Raw genomic sequence first — 12553 nt, 5'->3', positions numbered from 1 at the left:
AACGAATTAAAAATGAATGTTATGGGCATAGTAGGACATTTAGAAATCTCACCCTTGTTGGCTGATTACTAGAGCACAGAACCTGCCTCTTCTAGGACAGTGATTTGTTGCTGAGAGGCTGGCTTGAAAAGCCTTTACCATTTGTTAGCTCTTTTGTGGTGTATGTAACAAATGCTGATGGTTTTCAATGCATTCTTGCAAAGGCCTTACTCTATCACAAAGTCACAGTTGTAAGCTGGCAATCTACCTTTTTATGCACATGTGACAGTCTGAGAATCATTTTTTGTGCTCCAATCTACAAGTTGTGGAAATACATCCAGCAGGTCAAATAGGGTTGCAATTTACAACAAGCGGAGATGAACACAAATCTGAGTCTGTACCTGCTCCTTCCCCAGGTCTGCCCCAAACTCTAACAAAACATTGATTAAACAAAGGGCCTAATTTTATGACTGTATTCTTCAGAACAGGGAAAATGCAGAATGATTCATATGAGAATAGAGAGAGAAGCCCACATCTTAGATGCAAGTTTAAAGGATCCCACCATCTTCAGCCATGACCCCAGCTAAGCAACTCTTTAAAGTCTGAGTCTCTGCTCTCTGACATTGCCTTCTGCAGGGGTGAAACGTAATGGTAGAATACTGAGGGTTTTGAAATTTCTCTCATTTCTGAATTAACATTCATATATTCTTCTTAGAAGTGGCTTGGGATACCCATTGCCACAAATGACCTACTGCTTGGTTTCATAACTACAATTTTTATTATGTTAATTGAAGTTTCAGACTTCTGAAATTAGAAAAATGGGTAATTTTATTACAAATCAATGCTAACAGAGCATAGAAATGGAACTAGCTCATTCAGAATGTCAGAGGGCAACTAGACAATTGTGTCATCCTTAAAAATTATATTGCTTCATCTCATTCAGGCATGCTAAAAAAATTCTCCCACTCTTAATTCTTTTCCTAAAACCTAGTATCTTTTTAGCAGTAAACATGATTTGTGGAGAACCTGAATCAGTAGTTCCATGGTCTTTAGTTGTTTTTTCTTGTAGCACATGATGACTTCTAAGGGAAGATATTGTCTGAAACTATCTTTGAGGAAGAGGAATTTTCTGGATTTTTGAATTGTTTCTAAATCTACTTTTTTTTTTTTTTTTCTTAACGTAGAAATGAATGCATTGACATAATACAGTTTTGGAGTAGGAGGGAGAATCTGCATGCAGTCAGGTCTCAGAATCATTAATGAGATTGTTCTGCAATGAAATGCAGATAATGAAAAAGAACAGTGTGAATCAATAGCACAAATCTTAAATAAACATGAGGCCAACAGCTTATTTCATCAGTAGAGACTGTCTCAGGCAGAGCTATAGCAACTGAAAAGCACAACTCTGATGCTTTCCCAGTACTTTCTTTCAAAGTTAAAAATCCACCAGCAAGCAGGGCATCTGCACTGCACTTGCGATGCTTCCTGAATGCACACAAGCAGCTGTGCTCATCCATTCCATGTGTGCAAGCATCACTGGTGCATACACAATCACACTAATTGCATGTTTAAGAAACACAGCGAACACTGATTCTGTGATCAACATCTGGAAATGCAAATCCTAGGAAGAAAACACAAGTCTCTAAGCCAGTATATTTGCTTGCTTGCTGGTTCTCTCTCATGCTTGCATTTTTCCTTGCATAACCTGCCTTGAAGCTTCCTTGTGCTTCCAAGCAGTAGCTGTACCTAACCAGTAGGGCACAGAGGCTCCCCAGGGAATTAGGTTCCCACTGGAGCACCCTTATCCAAGAGTATGAGATTAAACATTCCGGCATGGGTGATTATTATATCTCAGTATATCCTGAGTTCTGCCAAAAGGAAATGGAGAAGGCTGGGCCAGGATGCAGTTCTGCAGCAGACAGTCCCATAGCTGAAACAACCAGGGAGGCAGGACTGTGGAGAGCGTTGTGGGGCACCTCTACCCTGCAGGTCACCCTCTGCCTGGGTTCTTATCCTTTCTTCTTGTTTGGATTCTAAACAATGCATCTCCATCCTCAGTATGTTCATCACTCTTCTAGAAGTTTGGTTTTAATTCCAAATTCCTTTAAATTGCAATAAATCCTTTTGGGTTTTAATGATTTCATGTCACACTTTTACAGCTACTTGAATTATGGACCAAAACAAATTCCAGATATGAAAATATCCTTGAATTTTCAGCCAGAGCAGAGTTCAATAACCAAAGCAACAGTGGATTCCATCCTTTGAGGGATTGCTTTCAGACACAGAAAATGACTCAACATGCTGAAGACTAACCAACTGTCCCACAGAAGTGTTACTCAACACCCAGTTCAGTGAGGAAGATGCACAGGGACAGGAATAATTCACTGTGTCACAAATAGCCTCGATGCATTTAAAAAAAAGGAAGAAGAGCCAAGCAGGATATTCAATTTCTCATTGTTTAAATATTCTTTTTCTTAACCTAAAATTGAGAACTAAACCCAACCGTTTTCATACTGAACAGAAGAAGGAACATTTCAGTTGGCCCAAAGGCACTCAAAAGAAACCCCAATAAAAGAAGGGCTAATGTCACAAAACTGCTGGAGGACAGAGTAGGTACATTGTTCCTTCTTAATTCAATACCCAGGCAGTGCAGAAACTCACCTGGGGCCAAGGGAACCAGATTCAATTCTTTATGCCTGAAGTGAACTGAATCTACATATTCCACCTCCCAAGACAATGCACCAACTACTTCTGCAGGGTATCAAGGGACCACCAAACCTCCTAAGCCTATGGCATTCCATTTTGCATAAATAATTCAAATGCACTGGCATGCTGAGCCCCAGCTAACAAAGCCTTTCCATAGCACGAATCCTTCTTCTTCATCTCTTTGTCGCAGGCTCAATGAACATTTCAAGTGAGAACAAAAAGAACAGCAATGACAAAGGGAAACCCATCTGAGCCTCTCTTATCCCCACAGGTAGATTTGGGTTCAGCCTCCTGCCTCAAATCAAGCAACAAGTGTATTTGAACATGAACCTTTCACCTCTCCAGTGAGCAGACAACAAAACACAGTGTGTTCTGGCCTATGCTTTTCCAAACTGCTCATAAAGCTACCCAAAAAATGCTGACATCTATCAGTCAGCTGCCAATCTCTTCCAGACCAACACAGTAACATTTACAAGGGACTTTAAACGGGATTTTTGTATGCATCTGGAAAATACTGAAAAAAACCAAACCCAACTAATCTCAACGACATTCAAATTTTTCTAAAACTGTTCTAAAAGTAAAAGTGAAACATGAACTAAATTACTGTCCTCTGTCTCCTACAAGAACTGCATAGCAGTACCAAGGCCAGAAAGCTCAGCTTGCAGGGAGCATCTGTAGTGGCATAACAGACTGGGTAACAAAGGGGGAAAGAGAAGCAAACTGAGCTGGGGAAAGAGTGTGAAGCATCAGAAAAGTCACCTGTGGGGTAAGAAGAGGAAATGTTTGAGCAGAAAATTTTTCCTTCAGACAGTGCCCCAAAACAAACAAAGGGGAGAATGGCCCTGTCCTGGCAGCTGCCCAGGAATTTACTGATAGCATCTTATTAAGGCGGAGGGAAATGCCTCCTCTTCACCTCCATACAGGAAAAAAGAGGCAGCTAGCTCCTGATTTTTGAAAAGGTAGCTGTTACATTTAGTCACACTGTGATGCCATTGATGGTTTTCCACAAAAAACACATTTTCATATAACTATACAAGATTTACAGTATTTCAAAACTCAGTGCCATCAGTATGAAATGCAACACCTTCTTAATACTACCAAAGCCTAAAAGCAAAACAGTTTTTCTGTGTCTGTATATATCTGTCTCACATTTTTCATTCTATATGTATTCTTGCTAGTAATATCAAAGACAGAATTAAGATAATCTTTTTTTAATCCTTGGAAGAAGATTAAGATATGTTGAAAGATAGGAGCACTTCTACCACTACCAGCTGTGCTACATTCCCTCTTTGAATATACAGCTTTGAACATAAACATGTAAAATATTTTATATAAACAGATATCATAATGCAATTTTTATATATTTTAGGCAACAAGCTTTACCAAGCATAAGGTAATAACTAACTAGATACTTAAGACATGAAGGAAATGAATGCAAGGAAAAACATTGTAAGAAATTTATTGTGAATGGACATTTTCTGGAGAGAAATACAGGTGAAATAGGGATCTAAATATTGCACTATATTGCTGGTAACAAATGAAAAATTATATAGGTCAAATCTGAAACAACAATATTGGTCAAACGTACACTACAACCTATTCCTCTACCAGTACTGTTCTGAGATGGTCCAATAACACTGCGACATTAAAGCTTATTTTAAGTGCCATAATTTTCCCTCAATTCATGTGGTATACAGTAGCCATGTGTATATATTATGTGTATAAAACTGACACACATTAGCTAAAAAGAAAGGCCAAAAGCAAATATAAGTGAAGTTTGGTACTCACCTCCTTCTCCTGACCCAGAGCCATTATCTGAAAAAGAAACAGAGGGGGAAAAAAAAACAAGAAAGCAAATGAAAATATTGCTCCAGGAGCAGCTGTTTGTTCAGGAACTTGTCACTGTAAAACATGACACAGATGTTATATTTCATGAGCCAGCTGTAAAAACAAACATCCCACATAAGGTCTGGCATCCTCTAATATGGTTTGTCCATACTCATTGTGCCCGAGCCTCTCTTGCCTGTCATGATGTTACTCAAGGAACAGCATTATTCAATACTGAAACTAAATTGCTTTCCTAGCCTCTTTTCAACTGCTAGAGATTAAAATTTGTTAAACCCAAAAGAGATGAAGAGTACAAAGTCCGATTTTTGGAATGTTTATTTTTCCTTACCCTCTAGCCCTGGGAATGGTACTTCAAGGAGTAACAGATTGATCACCTGACTGCAGAAGTACCTCCAGAAGACAACTAATCCTCCAAGTAAAGCTGATTTAAGTAATCTAATGACAAAATAGCTTCTCTCAGCTGCATCAGTCACTTCACATAAAGATGCTCTAATGGCGTAGTTATTTCATTGACATTTGACTGACTGGATTAGCATCTGAGGAGTGACAGCTTTCGACTGGATCCCATTTGCATTAGCAGTTCAAGTGTCAGCAGGACTTGAGCTTCTTCACCACCCCCGGCCAACTAACTCTACTTCAGAGCACTGCGGAGCTGTTTAGGGACTTTGCATGCACATCCTGCTGGGCAGCACTCTGCACAGGCTTCAGCTAGCCCGGCAGTAAAGACAAGCCCTCAAACACATGTTCTGAGTCACAAAACTTCCTGTCTTTCCTGCTCAAAGGAGGAGGAGGGGAGAGAATGGAATGGCAACTACTCTCTGTGAATTGTTCCCCATTCCCATTAGATTAGCTTCTCTGGAAGCTGAGGAGAGGAGCAGAGCACACACTCTGCTCATCCCACATCTCTCCTTTCATGACTGCTTTGGTGATGGAGAAGGCAGCTGAATTTATTTGCAAAAAACTGAAAGAAGAAGGAGGCCAGACAGAGAGAGGAGTGGGAATCTTACTTCCTCCACACATGAGGTCGTTGTTCACATCAGAGGAAAAACCAAACGCTCTGTTTGCTCAGTTCCCTCCCCTGCTTTTCTTTAAGGAGCTGTATTTCTAAGAAAAATTCCCTCTAGTACGTGGATGAAAGTGTGAAATTCCACGTTACTGGGTCACTTCACACATTGAAAATAATCTCCTGTCACATGGAGTATCAGGAATAGAGATTTGTTTTTCTTTCACTTTAATTTTCCTTTCTTTCCTCCTATGCCACTACTTGGTGTCTAACAGGGCGAGCTTCTTACCTTACAGAAATTAGTGCAAAAACAGGCGGGTTTGTTTTTCCGTCGATAGTGACCCACTTTACTGACAAAGCAGACAATCCCATATAAAATGTCATTGTTGAGTCACCAAGAAATATGTCTTATGATGCAGTTTTGCTTCATTAAGAAACTTGAAGGAGTATAATTTACTTATATGAGTTAATATATAGGCTTATTTGCGGTGGTGAAATTGTGTCATCAGCTGTTTTGGGGGAGAGGAAGCTGACATACAAACAGGAGCAAGTCCAACACGTAACTCATATGAAAGACAAAGGGTAAAATGTCTCAAAGAAGCTTGACTTGTTCCATATTTTTGTTTCCAACTCCCAGTCCCTTGACTGTTTTCCCCTGTGCATTCAGCCCTAAGGTGAGAAATGCTGCTCAGCCCCAGCTGAGGGGCTCTGGCTGTGTCCTGTGTGTGTGGGGCAGGGCTGGTACAGCCACACACATGGAGAGTGCCCTGTAAATCATAGAGCTGATGCTCAGACCACCCCTCTCTATAGATCATTGGCTTGATATACATGAAGTCCACTTGGCAGGACATCATAGCAGCAAGATAGATTCATTTCCACTTCTCTGGACTTTCAGTTCTCAAAAAGCGATTAAAAAGAAAAAGAAGAGTAATCCTCTAGAACACTGTATCATTTTCAACTTTTCCCTGGGAGCTGTGCTAGGATGCTAGTCTCCAGGGTAACCATGCTAAACTAAGCCAGTGTTCCTGCTTGTTTTTTTCCCTGAGCCTTGGCTAGATTTTCCCAGGCAGCTGCTGGTTAAAAGAGTAGCATTTTTTTCCAGCTTACTTGGACAAGCAGCCCTGCTCTTTTCAGGCCCTTAATGAATTCAGGGTTTTCAAAAGTTGCCTTCATGCACCAAGATCTGTCAAGAAAGATGCCCAAACAGGTGAAGATGCTGGGCACAAACAGCATTCCCCCAGCCACTGGTCAGTAATTAGAGAAGAAGTGATTGACCTCTACCTTTACTTAAGCCACCCTTTTTCAAGTAGACTTATAAAGATTGAGAACAGCCCGGACGAAGACTTGGGAATGCTGGTGGAAGAGAAGCTGGACATGAACTGGCGCTGTGCACTGGCAGCCCAGAAAGCCAAAGGTGTCCTGGGCTGCAACCAAAGCAGTGTGGCCAGCAGGGTGAGGGAGGGGATTCTCCTTCTCTGCTCCACTTTCCTGAGACTCTACCTGGAATGCTGCATCCAGCTCACAGGTCCCCAACACAGAAAGGATGCGAACCTATTGGACTGAGTCCAGAGAAGGACCACCAAGATCATTAGAGGCATGGAGCACCTCTCCTGTGAAGAAAGGCTGAGAGAATTGGGTTTGTTCAGCCTGGAAAAGATGGGGCTTTGGGGTGACCTAATTTCAGCCTTCCAGTTCCTGAAGGGAGCCTACAAGAAAGATGGAGAGGGACTTTGTGCAAGGGATGTAGTGACAGGACAAAGGGGAATGGATTCCAGCTGACAGTAGGTTTAGATTAGATATTAGAAAGAAATTCTACTGTGAGGCACTGGCACTCCAGAGAAATTGTGGATGCTCCATCCCTGAAGGTGTTCAAGGCCCAGCTGAATGGAGCTCTGAACAACTTGGTCTAATGGAATATATCTATACCCAGGGCCATGAGGTGGGAACTGGATTATCTTTGAAGTCCCTTCCAAACAAAACCGTTCCATGATTCTATAAAAATATGCTAATACACAAATATACAGGCTTCTGCTGTGAGCTGCTTTTATCCATGAAGGAGTTTCTGGATAAAATACACAAAGAAGGACTTGGATATGACACAGCATCTGGATGCTGTAAGCACTCAGCTACAGTCAGAATCTCCTTTTTTGTTCTTTCTGAACAGGAGCCATTTCTGTACTGTGGGTCTACTTTGGTGCAGAGGCAGAAAAACTCCCCAAACCCAAAAAGTCTTGCAGCCTCTCTCATTCAGGAGGGATGGCTTTTAACTCAAACTGGCATGAAAATTGAACCCATCTCTTCCCCATTTAGGGCAGCAGCTCCAAACTCCTAAGTACAAACAGAAGGGCAAACAGTCCACTAACAAATTTTAAGCAAGCAGACCCTTCTATGAGCCACTCCTAAGAGAATAATTCCTGTGTCTGTTTCTACTTCTGCAAATAGCTTTATTCTCCTTTTTTTTTTTTTTTTTAAACTTAGAAATCCCAACAGAAAACAATGGACTATGGCTTCAAAATATATACAGTACATTGAGAAACTGCAAGTTTAATCAAGTACTACATCACTGTGTGGTTACATTTTCATGTGCATATAATATAAATCTGGCAGCAGTCAAAATCAGTATTAAAACCTGTATATGCAGGCTCAAAATTTCAACCATACATTCTCTTTCATTTCTCTAAACAACCATTTTTAATGTCAAAACTTGCATTTTGTTTATTCCTAAAGCACCTATAATTGACTCTTTTTTAAACACTGCTTATTTTAGAATCTTGAAACTCTGACAGCCTTCTGACAAACAAAATAAATAAATATGTTGCAAATCACCTATGTCTGTAAAATTTAACCAAAATATTACCTGGCAAGAAACAGAATAATGATTTAGTGACTAAATCACTCAGTATAGTCTGTTCCAGTGCCGTAGCTACAGGAGGTATCAATCCCTAGCAAATGGGAAATATTTCATTCCTGTATGAGATTCAGAAGTCTGATATACTTTAAATTTTAAACAGTTGTTACAACACTAAGGAGGAATTTCATCCTATTGTCTTGGGTGCCTCCCGCCAGGATGAAGCTTTGCTTTGAAAAACAAAACTCTGATAGGAGACCAGTGAATCTATACTTGTCTCCCAATGATGCCCTAGAACAAAGCACTGTAATAGCAAATTCAAAGGCACCCAGTGAAAATTTATGGGGGTCTACAAAATATTTTTTCATTTCAGTATCTGATTCTCCATTATACATGTAACAGATCAAGAGCACAAATATGCTGCCATCTTGGCAGGGCATGGAGAAGTTCTGGATGATGGCTTTTATCATCCAATATTTTCACGCCACCTGAAGCACATCAGACACTCAGGGAGCAGCAGGTACTGTTCTAGTGGAGCTCTGCTGAGGCACTTAAAGTTGCACCAGTGTAAGTGCAGTATGCAGCCTGAATCACAACCTCAGCTTCACAAATGTGTTTTCAGTACTTTCTGGAGCACTGTGTTTCAGCATGTTTCTTAATCTGCTACACTAAGTGCTAAAAATTATGCTGCATTTCCTGGGTTTTATGGAGGACTTTAAGAAAAGGAGAGGAAGGTTGAAAAAAAATTCCCATACTAGCTGAATAACGTAGTAATTATCTGACAGCAACCTGAGGTTGAGAAGAATCGATTTTTCATTTTGAAATTTCTTTTTCTTGGTAGAGTAGAATGCACATAGAAACAAACACTTTTTGTTGTTCCGAAAACATTATCCTAGAATTTTGTTTGAGTGAGAGAAAGAAACCTTCATGCTGTGTGTCCATTTAGTAAAATGATTAGGGCATGAAATTAAAAAATATTTATACTTTAACATTTACTTATACATCCTCAGTTCAAACCTTCATATTTATTGGTGTTGTTATAGTAATATGTGAGTCCTCCCAAACTGGATTTCATTTTTTTCCTCTTTCTGCTGAATCTGCACATAATTTACAGGTGGGAGATTGGGAAAGGCAGCAGATTCAGTCATTTGCCTAAGGGATGCTGGAATTATGCTTCTGAGCTGGGAACAAAACATGGGCTTCCTTCTGTATTAGGACCAACAACACAGATTGTTTTGGACCTCAGTAAACATGATCAGACCTCAGTATAAGTGTGTGCTGCAGTCAAAGGCCTTAGAGCAGCTGGTGTGAAACATGCTGCATTTAAATGAGGTAACCGGGACTGGCAGCAGCAAGGGCTTGGACTAGGTATCCTGCACGTGCATTTACTCTAATTTCCAGATAAGATGCTGTAGCTACCAGTGAGCTCCAGGCCTGATAACTCTAAATTGTCACTGCAATTACCAACATAAAGTTAGCAAGGAGTGTGCATCTGACCCATGGTCACGCTTTTGGCTACCATATAGATGTAACTTCGTTTAGATTAATCTGAGTAGCTATTCTGTATCCAAAGATGAGGGATGTCCCACAACTTCATATTTTCTGTGTCTTATTTATGTACCAAAGATTGCAGTTGTTGGCACTACTGAGTTATTCATTCATTCAGAGAAAGCCAGCCATGCGTCTGGTCTCACCAGCTTTGAATCTACCCAGAGGTTCAGAACACCTCTGGTGGCTAAAGTTTCCGTGTCAAAGAGCACGTTGCAATATTCAAGACAGAGAAAACCTGCCCCACGCATTTGAAAGATGAGGAAAATCTATGCTTTAAGTGTGTGGAAAGACAAAAAAGGCTAGTGCATTAGAAAGGTCAGGTAGAATGATTTTGTCAGTTTTGCATATCTTCAGTGTAATGACCTGAAAATGATGCCTTGGATACAGGTAGAGCAGCAGTCAGGATGATCAGTGTCACTTGCTGGATGTCACACTAATTCTTTATATCCAAAAAATAAAAGTCCTAAAGAAATGGCTAATTTGGAGTCTGCTCCAAATTTGCTGAAAGCCTTTTGATGAATATCAAGGTTCCTCTATAAACACCACAGAAGCATTCATAATCTATTTTCCCAGATAAAGTCCTTCAACTTGTAATGTTTATTTATTAATCTGTTAGCATATCAGAAGATATAGCAGACTTCTTATCTAGCAAAAGGTTCTATTCCTAAAGAGGACTTGGGCTTTCCACATTATTTCATTCTATGAAAAGCACCAAAATTTTAATTGCTGGAATTAAGGGCAAAACTAAAGAGCTAACCATAAAACATCATTCATTAGTGACACAAAATGATGTTTTACATACCAGAATAACAAGGTCCTCTTGATACCATTGTTATCTCTTTCTGGTGCTTGCAAGCAGCTCTCCTGAGGAAGCATTCATTTTGGTAAGTGTCTCCATTTGATCCACAAACTGGAATATAGTTTGTGTGACACTGGAAAAGAAATTATAAAATAACCCAGTCATACAGAAATCAAGTGATTAATCTCAACTGCATATTAATAACATGAATATAATAACATAATAACATGAAGATAGTTGTGTTACCAACAGCAACTTATAACTCTTTTTGCTAAAGAAAGATTTGAAATATATTAGTTTTTCAGTATTACTATATGTATTCCTCTCGGATCACTGAAATAATAGTCTAACTCCACATGGACTGAACATAGGAATTCAGTAGGAAAGATTAAAAGCACAAAATAACTATGGTGGGACTTTTTACTGGCTAGAGGGAATATGCCAGGCATCCAGAAGTATTTGAAGGATGAACACTTAGGAAGGAGAAAACTTCTTCCAGATAATACAAGAAAGTATGACTAGGCCCAGGGGGATGAAACCAAGCAAAGGAGAATTTAAGGAGAACAGTGCTTAAAGGGAGATTTGTTGACCTTTTTGTTCAGAACATTCTTTCAAAGGAGGTGGAAAACAATCACCATTCTCATTAAATTCAAGAGCATCATGAGCCTTTTCTTGGTCAACAACTATAATAATGCTTTTTTATTACTACACTGAAAAATTTAAATCTTAAAGTTAGTAGAATTTGGTACAAAAAAAAAGAAAGAAAGGTAGAAAGGAAAAATTATCATTCAGAATAGCTTTTGCAGAAGCTGCCTGTATTTTAGTGTTTTCTTAAATTCTAAGGGAGATGGATTATAAAAATGCATAATGTGCATTGAAATCCTGGGACCACCAATCTGCCTAACATCTGAGAGTGCTGCACGACTTCCTGCTGAACTGGAGACCCAAACCCAGCTTCACAGCATGGAAAAGGAGATATTTCCCTGTTTGGGGGTACAGTGGTAACTGTAATGTCAGACACCTTTTCCATCTTCAACACCCCAATGTAAGAAGAACCCAACCAAAAACAAAAACCAAGAAGCAATGATGAAATACAGTGGCCACAAAATTTTTTAACCACATAAAGTTTATGATTAAACTGGTGTAGTTCAACCCATGAGACTGCAAGCAGAAACAATATTAGCTAAGCTAAAATGACTTAAAAGTACAAGAGTTTCTTATCCAAATTCCAAATGAGAGTCTCTCCCACAACAGTTTCTTTGTACTTTGGCATACATAAAGGTCAAAATATTCAATTGTTAAAACATAATTTTTAAGGGTATTACCCTCCAATCCTTTGTCATCCTGCCATAGATGACCAACTGAGAATGAACTAAACAGGTACTGACAGAAATAAGTCATGTTGACAGCTCTGAAAATTATTTCTAACAGTTTTGTAATACTTTCCCATAGTAAGTAGCTCTCAGACACTCAACCACAGCTATCAGTCCTATCACATGCCATACTGAACAGCCATTTCTAGAGAATAATTAGGCAACTCCTGAGGGGGACAATACTTTTCAATAGATAATTCTCTGTTCAATAGATAATGTTCAATTCTCCTTAAGTCTCTGTGTGATGTTTTAAATTTGCAGGTTTCCATCCCGAGGATTGAAAATGAAAAGTGAAGGGATTCCTTTTTTAGTTTGGTAAGCCTTTAGTGATTTGGTACAGTACAGCCAAAAGTTCTCCTGCGAGCGTCCTTTAGGAGTAAAGTTGTTTTCTTGTGAGGAAGTCCTCTAATACCTCAAATGACCAAAATGGAGAGCATCTCTTCATG

General features: G+C 39.5%; 1 protein-coding gene across 1 annotated transcript in view; it reads right to left on the bottom strand.

Annotated features, from left to right (window-relative positions):
• Positions 1-12553, bottom strand: part of TMEFF1 (transmembrane protein with EGF like and two follistatin like domains 1) — a gene marked incomplete at both ends in the record, with an annotated part of 110478 nt that overhangs the window by 28402 nt on the left and 69523 nt on the right. The window contains 2 exons of the mRNA XM_082297289.1: positions 4474-4500; positions 10738-10867. Of these exons, the coding sequence (XP_082153415.1) occupies positions 4474-4500; positions 10738-10867 (157 nt within the window). The remainder of the gene's footprint in view (positions 1-4473; positions 4501-10737; positions 10868-12553) is intronic.

The sequence above is a fragment of the Coloeus monedula genome (genome assembly GCF_965178545.1).
Source record: "Coloeus monedula genome assembly, chromosome: 1".
In the NCBI taxonomy this organism is placed as follows: domain Eukaryota; kingdom Metazoa; phylum Chordata; class Aves; order Passeriformes; family Corvidae; genus Coloeus; species Coloeus monedula.
The sequence above is the reverse complement of the archived record's forward strand: the minus strand, read 5'-3'. Positions and strand labels throughout refer to the sequence as shown.